The sequence below is a fragment of the Sorex araneus genome, chromosome 1 (genome assembly GCF_027595985.1).
Source record: "Sorex araneus isolate mSorAra2 chromosome 1, mSorAra2.pri, whole genome shotgun sequence".
Taxonomy (NCBI): domain Eukaryota; kingdom Metazoa; phylum Chordata; class Mammalia; order Eulipotyphla; family Soricidae; genus Sorex; species Sorex araneus.
Window position 1 is genome coordinate 347755213 of NC_073302.1, and position 16916 is coordinate 347772128.

Genomic DNA, 16916 nt, shown 5'->3' on the forward strand with positions numbered 1-16916 from the left:
TTTCCCTTTGTCATTTTCTGTGTGCTTAAGTTCAGGTGGCTGTGTGTGGATGCTTACATGTTGTGCCACCTCTGGACCCGCATATTCTTTCTTAAAATAAGAGCCACACTTACCAGCAGAGCAGGCCTGACGGCTGGGGCACTGGACCCAGTGTTTGGGGGTTTTTCGGGTACCAGAAATCGAATTTTAGACGTAAGCCACATCCACAGCACCAAACAGTTCTTAAATGCTACAGGCCTTTTCTCATGAAAAGTGAAAAATTACACAAATCTTTTATTACTTTCTCTTCACCTTACAGAGGACATGAAGTCGTGGAAGACTAGCTTCGCAGAATGAGTTTTTTTATTTGATAAATGTGTCGAATTCTCTTTGCTGATGTTTGACTCACTACGCTTGAGTCTGCCATCTATACCTTAAAGTGTTTCCTTTCTCTGCCTGTCTTCCACAAGGTTTTGGATCGGCATTGCTGCCAAAACCGAACCGAGAAAACCCTCTCTGATTTGCCGGCGTCCCCTTCCCACGAGTTTCGGTAGGAAAGTGACACAATTCCCTGCGGGTCTCCGCCCCGCAGGGCCGCCGGGCGGGTGGGTTTCCACGAAGGCTCGCGCGCGCCCGCACGCGCCGGCCGCAGCCTCAGAGCCGAGCACTGCTCCCCGACCCCTGGGCACGCACAGGACACCTGGCAACCCCCCAGGGCGGGTTTCGCCGGCAAACATAGAGTTGATCCTAAAACTGATCTAAAGATCAAGCCCCCTCTGCAGAGCACCGGGGTAACGGGATCCGGCGCCACGTCGGCGCCTGCAGGGCTGCATCCCGGGCGTCTGGGGACCCGGGGATGCCCGGGCTGCAAAAGCGGTTTTTCGACCCGCCTGGGCCTGCCGCGGGCCACTCAGGCTCGCTCGGGACCGGCCCCCCCGCCGGGCCGGGGCGCTCTGGACCCGCCCCGGCTCCTCCCCGGATCGGATGTGGCCCGGGGGGCGGGCGAGGGGGCGGCGGCGGTGGCGGGAGCGCCGGGAGCCCTTTCCACGTTTGCACACGCCGCCGCGCGCAGGCCGAGGGTGCCGCCCGTCCGCGCCCTCCGCCGCGATGGACACGCGAGCCCGGGGCTGGCGCTCGCCGCCGCCGCTGCTCCTGCTGCTGCTCTGGGTGACCGGCCAGGCTGCGCCCGTGGCGGGGCTGGCCCTGGACCCCGAGCTGCAGATCGAGCGGCGCTTCGTGCCCGACGAGTGCCCACGCAACGTGCGCAGCGGCGACTTCGTGCGCTACCACTACGTGGGCACCTTCCCCGACGGGCAGAAGTTCGACTCCAGGTACCGCGCCTGTACCCCAAGCGGCTGCGCCCGCGGCGTACACGCTGCCCTCCCTCCTCGCGGGCCTTTCCCTCCTGCCGGACCACCCCGGCTCCGCCCCGCGCGCCTGGGACTTCTCCCCAATTCCTGCCTGCGCAGCCGGCGCTCCTCCCAGCCCCTGTCCGCGCGCCCGGGGCTCCTCCTCCTCTTCCTCCTTCCTCCTGCCCGCGCAGCCGGGGCTCTTCCCAGACCCTGCCTGCGCGTCCGAGGCTCCTCCTCCTCTGCCTCCTCCTCCCTCCTGCCCGCGTGCCCCGAGCTCCCCCTCCTCTTCCTCTTCCTCCTGCTGGCAACCGGATCTCCTCCCAGCCCCTGCCTGCGCGCCCGATCCTCCTCCTCCTCCTCCTCCTCCCCCCCCCTCGTTCCCAGCACATTCCCAGCTACCCTGGTGGCCGCGCCCAGTGCGTGTTCGAATGGCCACTCAACTCTGCTCCCCCTTTGCTTTGGGCCCTGCTCTGGTGCAGCCTCCTCCCTCCGAAAATGGGCCCACACCTGCTCCCCTGTGCCCCAGCCCCGCCCCAGCCTCCGGTCGTAGGTCCAGAGATGTGGACGGCCTCTTGCTCCTCCCCGGAGCATCTGTCAGGAAGTGATTCTGCACAAAATAAGGGTGGACGGCCATGAAGCTGAGGGTCCCTTTAGGGAGTCCCATCGACTGAACTTAATTGATTTTTGAGCTTGATCAGTGGGATGGAGCCGGGATGGAGCCGCGCAGGCCAGCCCATGGCTGGGGGAGCGCGGTGCTTTTCCTTGAGTGTGAGGTCCAGAGCCAGCCACCCCTCTTCCCCCATGCCTGGCCTACACGTGGTGTCTCCGGTCTTCTCTGTAGTTTTACCCCCGTGCCTGCTGCAGAGTCAGGTCTGTGCCCATCAGTAATAGTACATTGCTGTATGTACTATTATATATGTACATTGCTGTATTATTCCACAGTGAATCAGTACACGGGCTGGGCAGATGAGCCTTTACTGTCTTTCTGCCCCAGCTTTTGCTTTTGGTTTTGGGCCACTCCCGCGGTGTTAAGAGGTTACCCCTGGCTCTGCACTCAGGAATCACTCGTGGTGGTGCGCAGGGGATGGTATAGGATAGTGGGAATCGAACCTGGGTCGACTGCATGCATGGCAAGCACTCAACCCCTGCACTACCAATGAGTCTACTGTATGCTGTAGCTTGCCACTGCTCATTCCTTAGCACTGTTTACAAGTCCTCCTGCCTTTTTTGAAGTCCAGTTGATGAGGAAATACACAGAAACTTTCAATACTAAATGGTCCCTAACAACCAAAAAAATAAAAATAAAAGCATTCTTCCTTTGCTTCAGTTACTTCTCTTATTTGTTTTTGTGGGGCCTGCCTAGCTGGAATTCGGGGTCAGTTCCAGCACCCTCCCCCCACAGTAGTCGGAATATTCAGCTTTGCGGGGTGTCGCTGTGCCAGTCTGCCAGAGCATGAGAGACTGAAATCAGCCACCGATGAGCTGGTTCTACAGCCCCTTCTCTTTCAAGGGGGTCCAGGAATCAATTCCTGCATACTCAGTCTGGCTGTGTGGGACTGACTGATTTTTTTGGTGCTTGGCCACTGGGATGCTGGTCGCCAGGAAGGTTCTTCCCTGCCCCCAACGTTGTGCAGCAAGAATGACCTCAGGCACGCATGTCCACAAGGCCAGGGTGATATCCTGTCCTTTGAGTCATATCCTGGTTCCTGCTTCTCTTTGATGAATATCATACAGTTTACAGAATAGCATTCACGTACCATACAATCATCATTCATGCATTATACATTCATTCACGTGCAGTATAAAGTCACTGCTTTAGTATACTCTCCAAGTCCCAGAGCCATCATGATAATCTATATCAGAATATTTCCATCACTCCTAAAATGGAATGTGGACCATTAATTTTTTTGTCCATCTTTATATATGAAAAAACTATTATTTATGCTTTAAAGTCAATGTTTTAAAGATTGGATTTGAATAGTTTAAATTTTACCAGGGAGGGGCTGCATGTCTGCAGAGGTCTGGGGTGGAGGCAGCCGGGCTGGTCTTGAGGGGGTATGGGCTGAGTTTCAGGAGTGTGTTGTCACACCTCCACCAGGTGAAGCCACACAGGCCCACAACCACAGTTGTGTTGCCTCCCACTCCACTACAGGTGCTGAACGCTGGTCTCTTCCTGCCGCATCTGGAGCCTGTGTGGGGACACGGGGTGGGGGGGTCCTGAGGGGGATTCAGGCTGAGGGCAGGATCAGACACTGCCCAGACACAGAGAGAGGGTAGCCCCCTGGAGTCTCCCCTAAGCCCCATTCCCTGGAGACATTAGAGGGAGCAGGGGCAGGTGTTCCTCATTCTGGCAGAGCGAGCCTGGGAATGCAGTCTCCTGCTCTGGGCCTGGCAGCAGACTCACAGGTCTGGCCCAGAGGGAGCAAGCCTGCCCTGCGGGGTCGTGAACCTCAGAGGGCCTGCTGCAGGGAGCGGTCTGCCTGCTGCTCTGCTTGGCTTTTGTGGGCACGTGGTTTGTCTTCAGCTTCTGGGTGTTTGCCCTTCAACCCGGGGCCACTAGCTGGGATCTTTTACTGAAGGCCATCTCTGAACTCCTGTTTATTCTTGTGTGGCTGGAGCTGCTGCTGCAGACCCCAGCACAGACCCCAGCACGCAGATCCCAGCACAGACCCCTGCACACAGACCCCAGCAAAGACCCCAGTACACAGAACCCAGCACAGAACCCAGCACAGAACCCAGCAAAGGGACCCCAACACACCAACCCCAGCACAGACTCCAGCACACAGACCCTAGCATAGACCCTAGCCTAGACCCCAGCACATGAACCCCAGCACATGGACCCCAGCACATGGACCCCAGCACATAGACCCCAGCACATGGACCCAAGCATAGACCCCAGCACAGACCCCTGCACACAGACCCCAGCACGGAACCCAGCACAGACCCCAGCACAGACCCCTGCACATAGACCCCAGCACGGAACCCAGCACAGACCCCAGCACAGACCCCAGTACACAGAGCCCAGCACACCGACCCCCAGCACACAGACCCCTGCTTCACTTGGAGTGCCTCCCTCTCTCTTCGGCCCTGGGGAGCTGCTGGCCCACCTCTCGCGACTTCTGGTTAGGAGTTCTAGAGCTTTCTGAGCAAGGATAGGAGGCATGATCTCTTTGCTCTAATTTCCTTCTGGGGATTGATGTGTAACATGTTTTTCTCTTACCTTTATCTGACAAAACAAGTCGCTGCTCAGCTCTTTCAGCCTCCAGGCCTGTCTGCTGATACTCAGTAACAGTATTGTGCTGCACAGTACTAGAGCACTGTCAGTGGTAGCATTATGGTGCTGCCAGTAACAGTACTGACAGCCATAGTGTTGGTGATAGTAGTGCTGTTGGTAACAGTGATAGTACTGTTGGTAATAGTACTGTATAGTACTATAGTACCGTTCTTGAGCTTGTTCTGCGTATTTCCTACTACACCTCCTCCTGAGCAAGCAGGTCGGTAATTTGCATTACCGAAGGTTCCCGTGAGGCAGCTTTGTTTTACACAGTCATTTGTTTGTTTATTCAGTCCATAGGTTTATTGAGTACCCACTTTTCCAGGGGTTGGAACGTAGTGAAGAATACAACAGACAAGCCTCTGCTTTCCAATGGAACCACTTCATTGCTTCCTCGTGTCTTTGAACGTTTGTTCAGACCCTAGGTGCAAGCACCAACAGTGACCCCTAACGTCTGCTGCTGGTCAGGCCCGCCACCGGTCGCCTGAGCTGTGCACTCTGGTGGAGGATGTTGATAACCTGAGAGTGGGCATGGGGTCGTCAGGGCCGTGCCTGCTGGAAGTCTCTGGACCTTTCATGGGATTGGCTCTAATCCTAAAATTGTGGGGGTTTTTGCACTCAAGTTGGAGTGGGAGAAAGAACCCCATCCCAACTGGCAGGAACAGGAAGAATTTTGGGAAAGGGTCTGTTTCTTTCTGCAAGGGCTCCTCAAGTGCATTCCAGGGTACAGAGGCCTTTGTGCTCCCTGCAGAGGGAGAGCTAAGGACACCTCCCGTGTCCAGCAGCGCTGGCTCACTTCCAGGACAGAATCTTTGTTCCCTTTGGGACACAGACTCACACTGGTGGGTGCTACCAATGTCACTGAAGCGGTGTCTGGGCCACTGCCTCTGTGGGCCTGATTCTCAGACAGAAGCATCTCTGGATGGGGTCAGTGGGGGCAGGAGCACTGATCAGAGCAGGACACGCTCGTATGCGTGGGACTGGCAGAGCCTGGGGGTCCCTCGGCATTCCCAGTGGGCTGGTGGTGCCAGGGTTCCAAGCCAGATTGGTTTCCTGGAGGGCGGGTGCTTTAGCCACTGTCCTTCGGCCCTTGATGGGGAGCTCTTATTTTATTTTGATTTTGGGGCCGCACCAGCCCCTCTTGGGCTTACTCCTACAGCAGTCAGGAGATCACGTAGGACTGGAGCGATAGCACAGATGTAGGGCGTTTACCTTGCACGCCGCCGACCCGGGTTCAATTCTTCCATCCCTCTCGGAGAGCCCGGCAAGCTACCGAGAGTATCCCGCCCTCACAGCAGAGCCTTGCATACCCGTGGCGTATGTGATATGCCAAAAACAGTAATGACAAGTCTCACAATGGAGACGTTACTGGTGCCCGCTCGAGCAAATCTATGAACAGTGCTACAGGATTTTGGTTCACACCTGGTGTGCTCAGGGCTTACTCCTGCCTGTGTGCTCAGGGATCACTCCTGGCGGCCTGACAGACCGTATGTGGTGCTGGGGATCAAACCCCCTTAGTCACAGGCAAGACATGGGCCCTACCCACTGTACTATCTCTGGCCCTAGTTCAAGGCTCAAAACCAGCGCCCTTCTGAGCTCCAGGCCGCCTGCCCCTGGGCCTCCTAGCTGGCCCATTTACAGACACCTACGTCCGTCTCTTACCTTCTGGGTGAGTTCCTGCTCCTCCATTCCCTGTCTTCTAGAATGTTCTCACCACTTGAAAGCAGTGGTCTGTGTTTGAGTTTCCTGAGCGCATATAGGTGCTTGGGGGCAGGAATGGGCATTGGAGTCTTGGAGGGAGAGGCTACCGTTTGTCAGCGTCCCTCCCGGAAAGTCCGTCTTCACTTCACAGTGAAATTGAGCCCCGGTGCTTGTGTGGCTTGGAGTACACGGCCCCACAGGTGGTCCTTGAGCCCTGCGGGGTCGTGCTTGGAGGGGGGTGGACAGCTCAGTGACCTGGATGAGGTGGGCTGAGCACGGCCCCCAGGCGTTCTAGTGGCTTCTGTTGTACTTCTGTGGTCCATCCCTTGAGTCACACACACACACACACACACACACACACACACACACACACACACACACACCCTTCCCCGTGCAGTGCTCAGGGCTTACTCCTGGCTCTGTGCAGCTCACTCCTGGTGGCACTCAGGACCATATGTGGTGCTAAATCTGGGTCGGCCACGTGCAAGGCAAGCTCCCTCCGCCCCGAGATGGTCATATTGAAGAGCATCCCTGGAGGCAAGGGCAGTTGGTAATGTTAGAGGCAGTGCTGGATTGGCTGCGTGGCTCCCATTTGCTGCTCCAGATCACCTCGTCCCGTACCTTTTGCTTTGTACACAGGGTCTGACGCGGCTTAGGGAGCACTTGGCTGTCGGCGTCAGCCATCCGTAGGCTAGACGGGGAGGAGGGGGGGCATTGGTCCCTTGGCTCTTGCCCTCTGCCGGTGGCATCCCCGCAGACTGTGGCCCCAGTGCCTGGCTCAGTGTTCCCCAGAGTGGTTGACACCGCTCCTTGGGTGGGGGATGGGCTGGAACAATGCGGGGGGTGATTGAACTTGGGGGGCACGGAGTGATTTCTTTTCTGACAAGGGGGTGTCGGCTAGATTTCCTCTACGCTGGCTTCCGTCAGGTGCCCTGGCTGCCCCTGGCTCTCGGGTCCTTCTGGCTGGTGGGACACAGCCCCCCTCCCTCTTCTTGCCCTTGGTGTCCCTCCGCCGAGTACCACACCTTTGCACGCAGGCCTCTGCCCAGCTCTCTTGGAGCTGCCTTGCTGGCTGTGCCCCTGTTTCCCCTGCTGTGTCTGGAACATCTGCAGAAGCTGTGGATGAACCAGATACCAGCGGGGGCTGTGGAAGTGCTTACCCTGAGCTTGCAGGTCCTGGCTGGACGTGGCACACGCGCGGGTGCCAGTTGGGCCGATGAGCACAGGTTTGCTGAGAAAGATTTTACTTTTCCAGATGGTCCGAGTTTAAAGCAGTCGATAAGGCTTGTTTCTTGTGTTATAAGAAAAAGTTTCCATTTTCTTTAAAAAATGGTGGTTTTCAGCCCTGTATTTTGAGAATGGTCCTTTGGAAGCATGGAGAGTGGGTCCTGAGCACAGAGGGTCAGGCTTAGTTTTTTATTTTTTGCTCTTTGGGTCACCCTGGGAAGTGCTCAGGAGCTACTCCTGGCTCTGCACTCAGGAGTTTCTCCTCCTGGTGCTCGGGAGACCATATGGGATGCTGGGGATTGAACCCGGGTTGACCACGTGCAAGGCAAACATCCTACCCTCTGTGCTATTGCTTTGGTTCCAGATTCAGAACTCTCAGTGTGGACAGGTCTAGATTATTTTTCCCACTTTGCAAACTTCGGGGTGTTTTGGAGAAAATTTTCACCAGCAAGGAGCATCCACATCAACATTCTACTTCAAAGTGTTGTATGAGGATTGGTATATGCTGGTAGTTGGAAAAGCTCCAATTAAAACCAGGCCAGACAGAATAAACAGTCTCTAAGTAGTAGTTTATTATTTTTTAAGAACTTGTTAGGGGTCAGAGCGACAGTACAGTGGGTAGGGCGTTGGCCTTGCATGTGGCTGACGCAGGTTCAATCTCCAGCCCCCCAGATAATCTCCTGAGCACTGCCAGGAGTGGTCCCTGAGTGCTGAGCCGGGAATAAGCCCCAAGCACTGCTGGGTATGGTCCCCCCAAATCAAAAACAAACAAAAAAACTTGTTAAAGTTGCAAACTGAAGTCAGGTTCTTTCTGAAAGAAGCTGCACTCACTGGTGATCTCGGAAACCCGGAGTCCTGGCCCGTTACCGGGTCAGTGAAACTCGAGCTGGTATTCCAGGGCGTGGGGACTGGCCCGGACAGTGAGGGTGGAAGTGTGAAGTTTTCTTGGACACACAGCTGACCATGTGTCTCTACTCTCTGCTCTTGGCCTCAGTTTGGAATCCTTTTCCATTCTCTGACCTTGGGAGAAAGGATCACTCTTAAAGTGGCTTGCAGGGGCCAGGAACCATGGGGCAGCGGGTGGGGCCCTGGGTTTGATTTCCAGCCCCCATACCATCCCCAGAGCCTTGCCAGCAGTGACGCCTGAACGGAGAGCTAGGAATGACCCTGGAGACCCACTGGTGTGACCCAAAACAAAAAATAAAACAGTAAAGTGGTTTTTTTTAGAGCAGTTTAGAGCAGAGACTCTAAACTTTGGGCAAGAAAGGAGAAGAAAGGCAGGGACAGAGCTGCCCCCCGAGCTGGTTGGAGGGAAATGGGGACCAAGTGGAAGTGAGCTGCTGGGTGCAGGGTGGCAGTACAAGCAAGGCAAACCCCTGATGTTTTATTTTATTTTATTTTGCTTTTTGGGTCACACCCAGCTATGCACAGGGGTTAACTCCTGGCTCTGCACTCAGGAATAACTCCTGGCGGTGCTGGGGGGACCATGTGGGATGCTGGGAATCAAACCCAGGTCGGCTGCATGCAAGGCAAACGCCCTGCCTGCTGTGCTATTGCTCTAGCCCAAACCCCTGATCTTTGATTCCAGAAGAATGACATCTTCAGCTTGAAAAATCAGAATAAAAGAGAAAACAATTGGCCAGAAATCCCTTGCCCATTGGTTAACATTGGTGATATTTTCTTGGATCCCCTTGTGGATTCTTCATGTGCATCTCTAAACATACATTCTCAGTGGAATTGTTCTACACGGGGCTCTGTAATCTGCACTGTTTTTTAATTGAATTTTTATTTATTGACTCACTATAAGATACACCATTACAGAGCTATTTGTGATCGGGTTTCAATCACATGATGTTCTACCACCCATCCCTTCACCAGTGCACATTTCCTACCACCAGTGTCCCCAGTTTCCCTTCTACCAACCCCCCAGCCTGCCTCTGCCTCTGTGGCAGGCACTTTTCTCCTCTCTCTGTCTCTCCTTCCCCCGCCTCTCTCCCTCTCCCCCTCCCCTTTTTAGGCATTATGGTTTGCAGTATACATACTGAGATAATCATGTTTGTTTCTTTACCTTTCAGCTCTTATCCAGAGTGATTTTTTTTCTTTTTGCTTTTTGGGTCACACCTGGCGTTACCCAGGGGTTACTCCTGGCTCATGCACTCAGGAATTACTCCTGGCGGTGCTGGGGGGACCATGTGGGATGCTGGGAATCGAACCTGGGTTGGCCGCATGCAAAGGCAAATGCCCTACCTGCTGTGCTATCGCTCCAGCACCCAGAGTGATCATTTTCAACTATCTTTGTCATAATGCCCCCTTCTCTATCCCAACTGCCTTCTGCCTCAGCACTTGAGGCAGGCTTCCAGCCATAGACCAATTCTCCTGGTCCTTGTTTCTACAGACAAAATCCATACCTTGGACTTTTTCGGGGGTGAGGGAATGGATGGATATTAGTCTCATACTATAGTTAAAAAATACACACCCCCCACACACATCCCACAAATGAGTGCAGTCATTCTATGTCTGTCCCTCTCCTTTTGACTCATTTCACTCAGCATGATACTCTCCATGTCCATCCATAGAAGTGAATTTTACGACTTAATTTTTCCTAGTGGTTGTGTAGTATTTCATTGTGTAGATGTACCATAGTTTTTTTATCCACTCATCTGTTCTTGGGCACTTGGGTTATTTCCAGATTCTGGCTATGGTGAATAGTGCTGCAATGAACAAAGGAGTGTAGATAGTGTTTCTGCTGTGTGTTTTGGGACCCCTGAAATACCACTTTCCCAGAAGTGGTATTGCTGGGTCCAATGGGAGCCCAATTTCTAGTTTTTTTGAGGACTGTCCATATTGTCCATATTGTTTTTTAAAATGGGTGGACCAGTTGGCATTCACAGCAACAATGAAAGAGTCCCTTTCTCCCCACATCCGCACCAGCACTGGTTGTTCTTGTTCTTTTTGATGTGTGACAGTCTCTGAGGTGTGAGATGGTATCTCATTGGTTTTTTTTTTTTTCTTTTTGGGTCACACCCAGTGATGCACAGGGTTACTCCTGGCTCTGCACTCAGGAATTACTCCTGGCTGTGCTCAGGGGACCATATGGGATGCGCTGGGAATCGAACCTGGGTCGACCGCGTGCAAGGCAAACACCCTACCCTGTGCTATTGCTACAGCCCTGGTATCTCATTGTTGTTTTGATTTGCATCTCCATGATGATTAGCGATGTAGAGCATTTTTTTCATGTGCCTTTTGGCCAGTCGTATTTCTTCTTTGAGAAAGTTTCTATTCACTTTTTCTCCCCATTTTTTTTTTTGATGCGATCAGATGTTTTTTTCTTGTAAGGTTCTATCAGTGTCTTATATATCTTGGATATTTACCCCTTATCTGATGGGTATTGGGTAAATAATTTTTCCCGTACTGTTGTGTCTCTCTGTATTTTGGTCACTTTTTTTAGGTGCAGAAGCTTACTAGTTTCATGTAAGTCCTATTTCTTGCTTCCACTTGCTTGGTCAGCGGTGTTTCGTCCTTAAAGGTGTGTTTAGCTTCGGTATCATGGAAGGTTCTGCCTGTATTTCCCCTCCACGTACCTTATGGATTGAAGTCTGATATTGAGGTTTTTAATCCATTAATCCATTTGATCTGACTTTTGTGCCTAGTGTTAGACAGAGGTCTGGGTTTTTGTTTTTTTTTTGCATGTTTTCCCAGCACCACTTGTTGAAGAGGCTTTCCTTGCTCCACTTCATATGTAACATGTACTTTGAATGTGCACCTGCTCCTTTGTCAGCGCACAGAAATCTGGTATTTCCATTGTAAAGTATTTTGGGGATGTTGGGCTGCCCCTGGCAATTCTCAGTGCTTACTGTGCTCAGGGATCACTCCTGGCAGTACTCTGGGATCGAATGTGGTGCCAGGGATCGCACCGGGTTCTGCCATTGTGCAAGCCAGAGACTTCCACCCTGCACTATGTCTCTGACCCTGGGAGCTGGTATTTTTTTTTTTTTTTTTTTTTGCTTTTTTGGGTCACACCTGGCGATGCACAGGGGTTACTCCTGGCTCATGCACTCAGGAATTCCTCCTGGTGGTGCTTGGGGGACCATTTGGGATTCCGGGAATCGAACCCGGGCTGGCCGAGTGCAAGGCAAACGCCCTACCCGCTGTGCTGCCGCTCCAGTCCCGGAGCTGGCATTTCTAATGGGCTAACGATCAGTTCATGGCACACCCTTATCGGACAGCAGTCAGGGCCCTTGAACTTCTCAGCTCTTTGTGTTTCGTTTTTATAAAATAAGCCCTGAAGGTCATGGGCGTGTCCCTGCCAGTTTGAAAGGTATTTGAAGACAAGTCCATACCTAGGACTTTTTCGGGGGTGGGGGCATGTTGTGCTACTGCTGGCTGTGCTCAGGCTGACTCTCTGCTTCGTGCCCAGGGTCACTCATGGTGGGGCAGGAGAACCTGGGTGGGCAGGAGCAAGGCAAGCCCCATAACTCCAGCCCCAACCTTGAACTTCTTTTCTACCCGCCATGGCGCCTAGACAAGTCTCCCACAAACCACACCTGGGAGCTAGGGTGTGGTTGACATTGTTGCACTGGGCATTGACAAGAATAGGGTCGTGGCCATAATTCCTGAGTCATGGGAAGGCTACCAACCTCAGGCTATTAACTCTTATCTTAATGATTTCCAGTCTGCGCTGGGCTGTCTTTCTGTTACTGCCATGGTGATAGGAATGCTGGCAGAGCACATTACTCAGAGTTTTCTGAGCTCTACTCACATCGTCATCATACAGGTATTGCAATGGCAGTTTTTATGACTCCAGTTTTGCAGTGGGGAGAAACAGGTTGGGAGGCTACCTTCCATGCTATACCAAGCTGCCTCTCTGTTTAACTTAACTTTCATTTTTGATATTTTAAAAAATTATTTGAGGTGCCATGATTCAGTAATACTATTACTGATGCACAAGTGTTCTGAGTCAGTAATTCCAAGTTTTACGTGTGATGTAGGTCAGTGGCAGAGTGCATGTTTCACATGCAAGAGGCTTCATTAAAAGAAAAAAAGAAAAACAAAGTCGACTTGGGCCTTAGTATCTTTAATATTGCTTTTAGGTACCAATCATTGGGAAATGAATGAAATGTTTTAGGGGAAGAATTGTTGGCTCTTCCGAGAAGAGAACATGCTCCCTTCTACAGAGTCACATGGACGCTGCGCTGGGAGAGGTCACCAGCTTAGCTGATGCTGTTGGCAGTGCTCAAGGTTAGGGTGCCGGGTGGTGCCAAGCCTGGGTGCTCAGCAAAGACATTCTTGGATCTGTAAGTGCTCTGTGGTGGCCTTTGTCTTTGCAGCGACCTCACTGTGATCCAGAATGCATTTTCACAGGTTGATTTCACCAAGGGAAGGATTACTTATGCCTCCCCCCTTTTCTCTTTTATTGATCTTCAGCTACGACAGAGACTCCACCTTCAATGTGTTTGTGGGAAAAGGCCAGCTGATCGCCGGGATGGACCAAGCCCTGGTGGGGATGTGTGTGAACGAGAGACGGTTTGTGACCATCCCACCAAAGCTGGCCTATGGAAGTGACGGCGTCTGTGAGTGTTTGGCCCGGCCTGCTGACCCACCTGCAGAAACCACCGCAGCGTTGCCACGCTGTTCAGTTAGGCACCAGGGAACTTACTGTAGCCTTAACTTAGGGAAAATGAGAAAGAAGCATTGGACAGGGAGAGGGAGTGGGAGGGAGACAGAGACAGACATAGACATACAGAGAGATCAAATTTCATTTTGTTTATTTTTCCTAATGAAAAGAAGGTGCTGTGAGCACAGGTGTATTAAATATTCCCTGTGTAGAGGGAAATTGATTTCTTTTATTTTTGGACTTTGATTTTGGAATTATAAGTCAGTGGTCCCTTTTGAGTCCGCGGGCTGACTTGTGTGGTGGGAATGGCAGTGGCTTCTGGTTGGGACTTCTCTTTCCGTTCCAGCTGGCGTGATCCCCCCGAATTCAGTGCTGCATTTTGACGTACTCCTGATGGATATTTGGAATGCTGAAGACCAAGTTCAGATTCACACGTACTTCAAGCCTCCCACTTGCCCTCGGAGCATCCAGGTGTCGGATTTTGTCCGGTACCACTACAATGGAACCTTCTTGGATGGAACTCTGTTTGACTCGAGGTAAAAGTTCAGGGTGGTGGCTGTGGGGCATCCCCAGTGTCCTCTGGCTCACCTGCTTCTCATGCCCTCAGAGAAACCAGGAAAGGCCCTCCTCCAGCCCTCATGTCAGGCTTTTGGTCAATGTTTCATGCGTCATAATATCAGAGTCCATAGTCACTGCCTCTTAGGAAACAAGTGAGGCTGGAGAGATATTGCAGCAGGTAGGGTACTTATGTTACACATAGCAGACCTGGGTTCTATCCCGGCATCCCATATGGTCCCCTGAGCACTGACAAGGAGTAATTCCTGAGTGCAGAGCCAGGAGTCAGCCCTGAGCATCACCGGGTATGGCTCTCAGAAGCAAAAAAAAATAAATAAATAGAAAGAAAGAAATCTAGGGGCTGAGTGATAGCACAGCGGATAGGGCATTTTCCTTACATGCAGCCGACCCGGGTTCGATTCCCAGCATCCCATATGGCCCCCCGAGCACGGCTGGGAGTAATTCCTGAGTGCAGAGCCAGGAGTAACCCCTGTGCATCGCCAGGTGTGACCCAAAAAGAAAAAAAAAATCCAAAGAAAGAAATCTAAGAGCATCGTTATGTCCATGAATAGTATTTAAGACCTCATTACTAAGTAAAGGACCCTATTTTCAAATAGGCTTGTGCATTTTTTGTGTCTATGAGGGGGTCTTGCAAGCAGTGCTCTGGGTTCAGTCCTTATGATATTGGCCAACTGGGCAGGGTGGTTCTTTGCCAAGGCCTGAGGATAGGGTGCTGTCTGGGCCCTGTCGTGTCTGGGACCGTGAGGGCCACCTCAGTGGTGCCTGGGGAGGCCATATGGTAGCTGGGGACCGAGCTGGGGGCCTGCAGCTGCAGGATGTGTGCATCTCAGCCAGTTCTGCCTTCCTGGCCCTGGGTCCCTGCATTTGAGGTTCATTTCTGCAGTTGTCCCGTGAAAGAAGGAGGAGGGTGAGCGTACATGCAGGGTAGAGCGGGTGAGTTTTTGGACTTTCTTCTCCCCTCAGCGGCCCGTCCTGTGACTCAGTGGCATTGAATGTTGGCTTTTCATCAACCTGAGGCTTGTGCTCCGTGTTTGGGGGTGCAGATGCAGAGTGGCCTGTTCCCAGGGCAGGACTGGCTCACTGCTTAGCTGAGGCTTGGCTAGCAAAGCTTTACTGAGGGATGAATCAAACACATGTCAGCTCTAGGCCTGTCCCTTTTCTCACTGGTTTGCAGCCACAATCGCATGAAAACATACGACACCTACGTGGGGATTGGCTGGCTGATCCCCGGCATGGATAAAGGGCTGCTGGGAATGTGTGTGGGAGAGAAGCGCCTCATCACCATCCCTCCGTTCCTGGCCTACGGTGAAGACGGGGATGGTGAGTGCCCTTTCTTCATCATCTTTCTTTTTTTCTAATTTTTTTTATTGAATCACTGTGACATAGACCCTTACAAAGCTGCTCATGATTAGATTTCAGTCACACAGTATTCCATCACCCATCCCTCCACCAGTGCACATTTCCCAGCACCAGTGTCCCCAGGAGTGCCCCCCTCTTTTTTTTCTCTTTTTGGGTCACACCCAGCCATGCTCAGGTCTTACTCCTGGTTCTGCACTCAGGAGTTACTCCTGGCGCTGCTCAGGGGGAAAACCATGTGGGATGCTGGGAATTGAACCCAGGTCGGCCTCATGCAAGGCAAATGCCCTACCCGCTGTGCTATTGCTTCAGCCCCCAGGAATGTCCTTTCATACAGGGCCTGACTCTCCTCACCCCGTGAGACTCAGCAGGCCTTGGATCTAGAATGGCGCTGCCCAGTTTATCTGCCGCTGACTCCCCCTCTGAAGCGATTGGCATGTAAACAAAAATGGAATGAAATTGTAGATTCCCTTCCATGGTCACACTGCCTCATTCAGTGTCTCACGGGCCACAGGGACGGCTGAGGCTGCTTGGCCTGAGCGCAGACAGCGAGCGTTCCCCTGGAACCATGTTCTCCTCAGAGTCTCCCTGGTGGATTCCAGGGGCCCCAGGAAGGGTGGACTGAAGCATGTTCCCAGCATCCGCTCGCTGGTAACCGAGTTGCAGATACCGAGACTTATTCATAGACCATCTCCCATCTTTGGGGGAGGTACCACTTCCTGGCAGTGCCCAGGGGACCCTCTGGTGCCAGGAATCGAACGTGCACTCTGGTTCCGGTCTTGGTGTTTGGGCACTTCCAGCAGTACTCGGGGCTTACTCCTGGCTCTGTGCTCAGGCTTGGCCCCCATCTGTGTTTGAGGGACCATGTGTGGTGCCAGGGATCGAGCCAGGCAAACACCTGCATCTCTGAACTGGCCTTGACCCCCAGGTATAACCACAGCAGGTTGAGTAGTGTGCTATGGGAGTTTTGGATCAGCACAGCTCTTACAGGCCCGGACTGATGACTGAGAGGAATTCATCTTGATGCCCTTAAGATGTGGCCCTGGTGGCCTCCTCCAGCACCACTGGACGAAGCATTGGGCTGAGAAGCCTGGTCCTAACCTCCTTAGCATCGCATCACTGGAGGGACAACCATCCCCCCCTTTTTTTTTTTTTTTTTGCTTTTTGGAGTCACACCTGCATGCTCAGGGGTTACTCCTGGCTCTGCACTCAGGAATCACTCCTGGCATGCTCTGGGAAGCATATGAGATGCCAGGGATGGAACCCAGGTCAGCCACATGCAAGGCAAATGCCCTGTGCACTATACTATAGCTCTGCCCCCCAAAAACATTTTATTTAAATAAAACCAAGTATTTGGTTGATAATGGTAGAAAGTATAGACTCTGGGGTTGCTTTTAAGGATGTGTATGTGTGTGTGTGTGTGTGTATGTGAAAGATAGGAAGTATAAAGATTATTGTTCTATACACACACACATACACACACATATACACAACACACACACACACACAGAGTCCTCTAAGGGGTTGATCACACCTTGCTTCCCAGAGTCCACTTCCCCACTTCCCACATGTTCACCATCTCTCAGGGGGAGAGAGACAGAGGGTGGGCTCTGCCAGTGTGGGCTCTGCCAGTGTGGGCAGTCGGTGGGGGCAGCCCCTCACTTCTCAGGCAGAGTGGGTAAGCCCCTCACTTCTCAGGCCCGTGCTTTCTCGTGGTACAACAAATGGCAAATAAGAGCATTAAAACAGGTAGTTTCTCAGTTCAGTTCTTTGACACCAGAGTATCTAAGTTATTGATGGGTTCATATTGGTCAGTGTAGAAGCATGAGTGCCCAAT

The 16916-nt window shown here is 52.5% G+C and overlaps 1 protein-coding gene across 2 annotated transcripts in view; it reads left to right on the forward strand.

Annotated features, from left to right (window-relative positions):
- The first annotated feature begins 957 nt into the window (after positions 1-957).
- Positions 958-16916, forward strand: part of FKBP9 (FKBP prolyl isomerase 9) — a 61425-nt gene continuing 45466 nt past the window's right edge. The window contains exons 1-4 of one of the 2 annotated variants that reach the window (XM_055142534.1): positions 958-1310; positions 12958-13103; positions 13494-13683; positions 14898-15043. In XM_055142534.1, the coding sequence (XP_054998509.1) occupies positions 964-1310; positions 12958-13103; positions 13494-13683; positions 14898-15043 (829 nt within the window). In that variant the 5' untranslated portion in view covers positions 958-963. The remainder of the gene's footprint in view (positions 1311-12957; positions 13104-13493; positions 13684-14897; positions 15044-16916) is intronic. The other variant, XM_004606881.2, reaches the window with a different exon arrangement.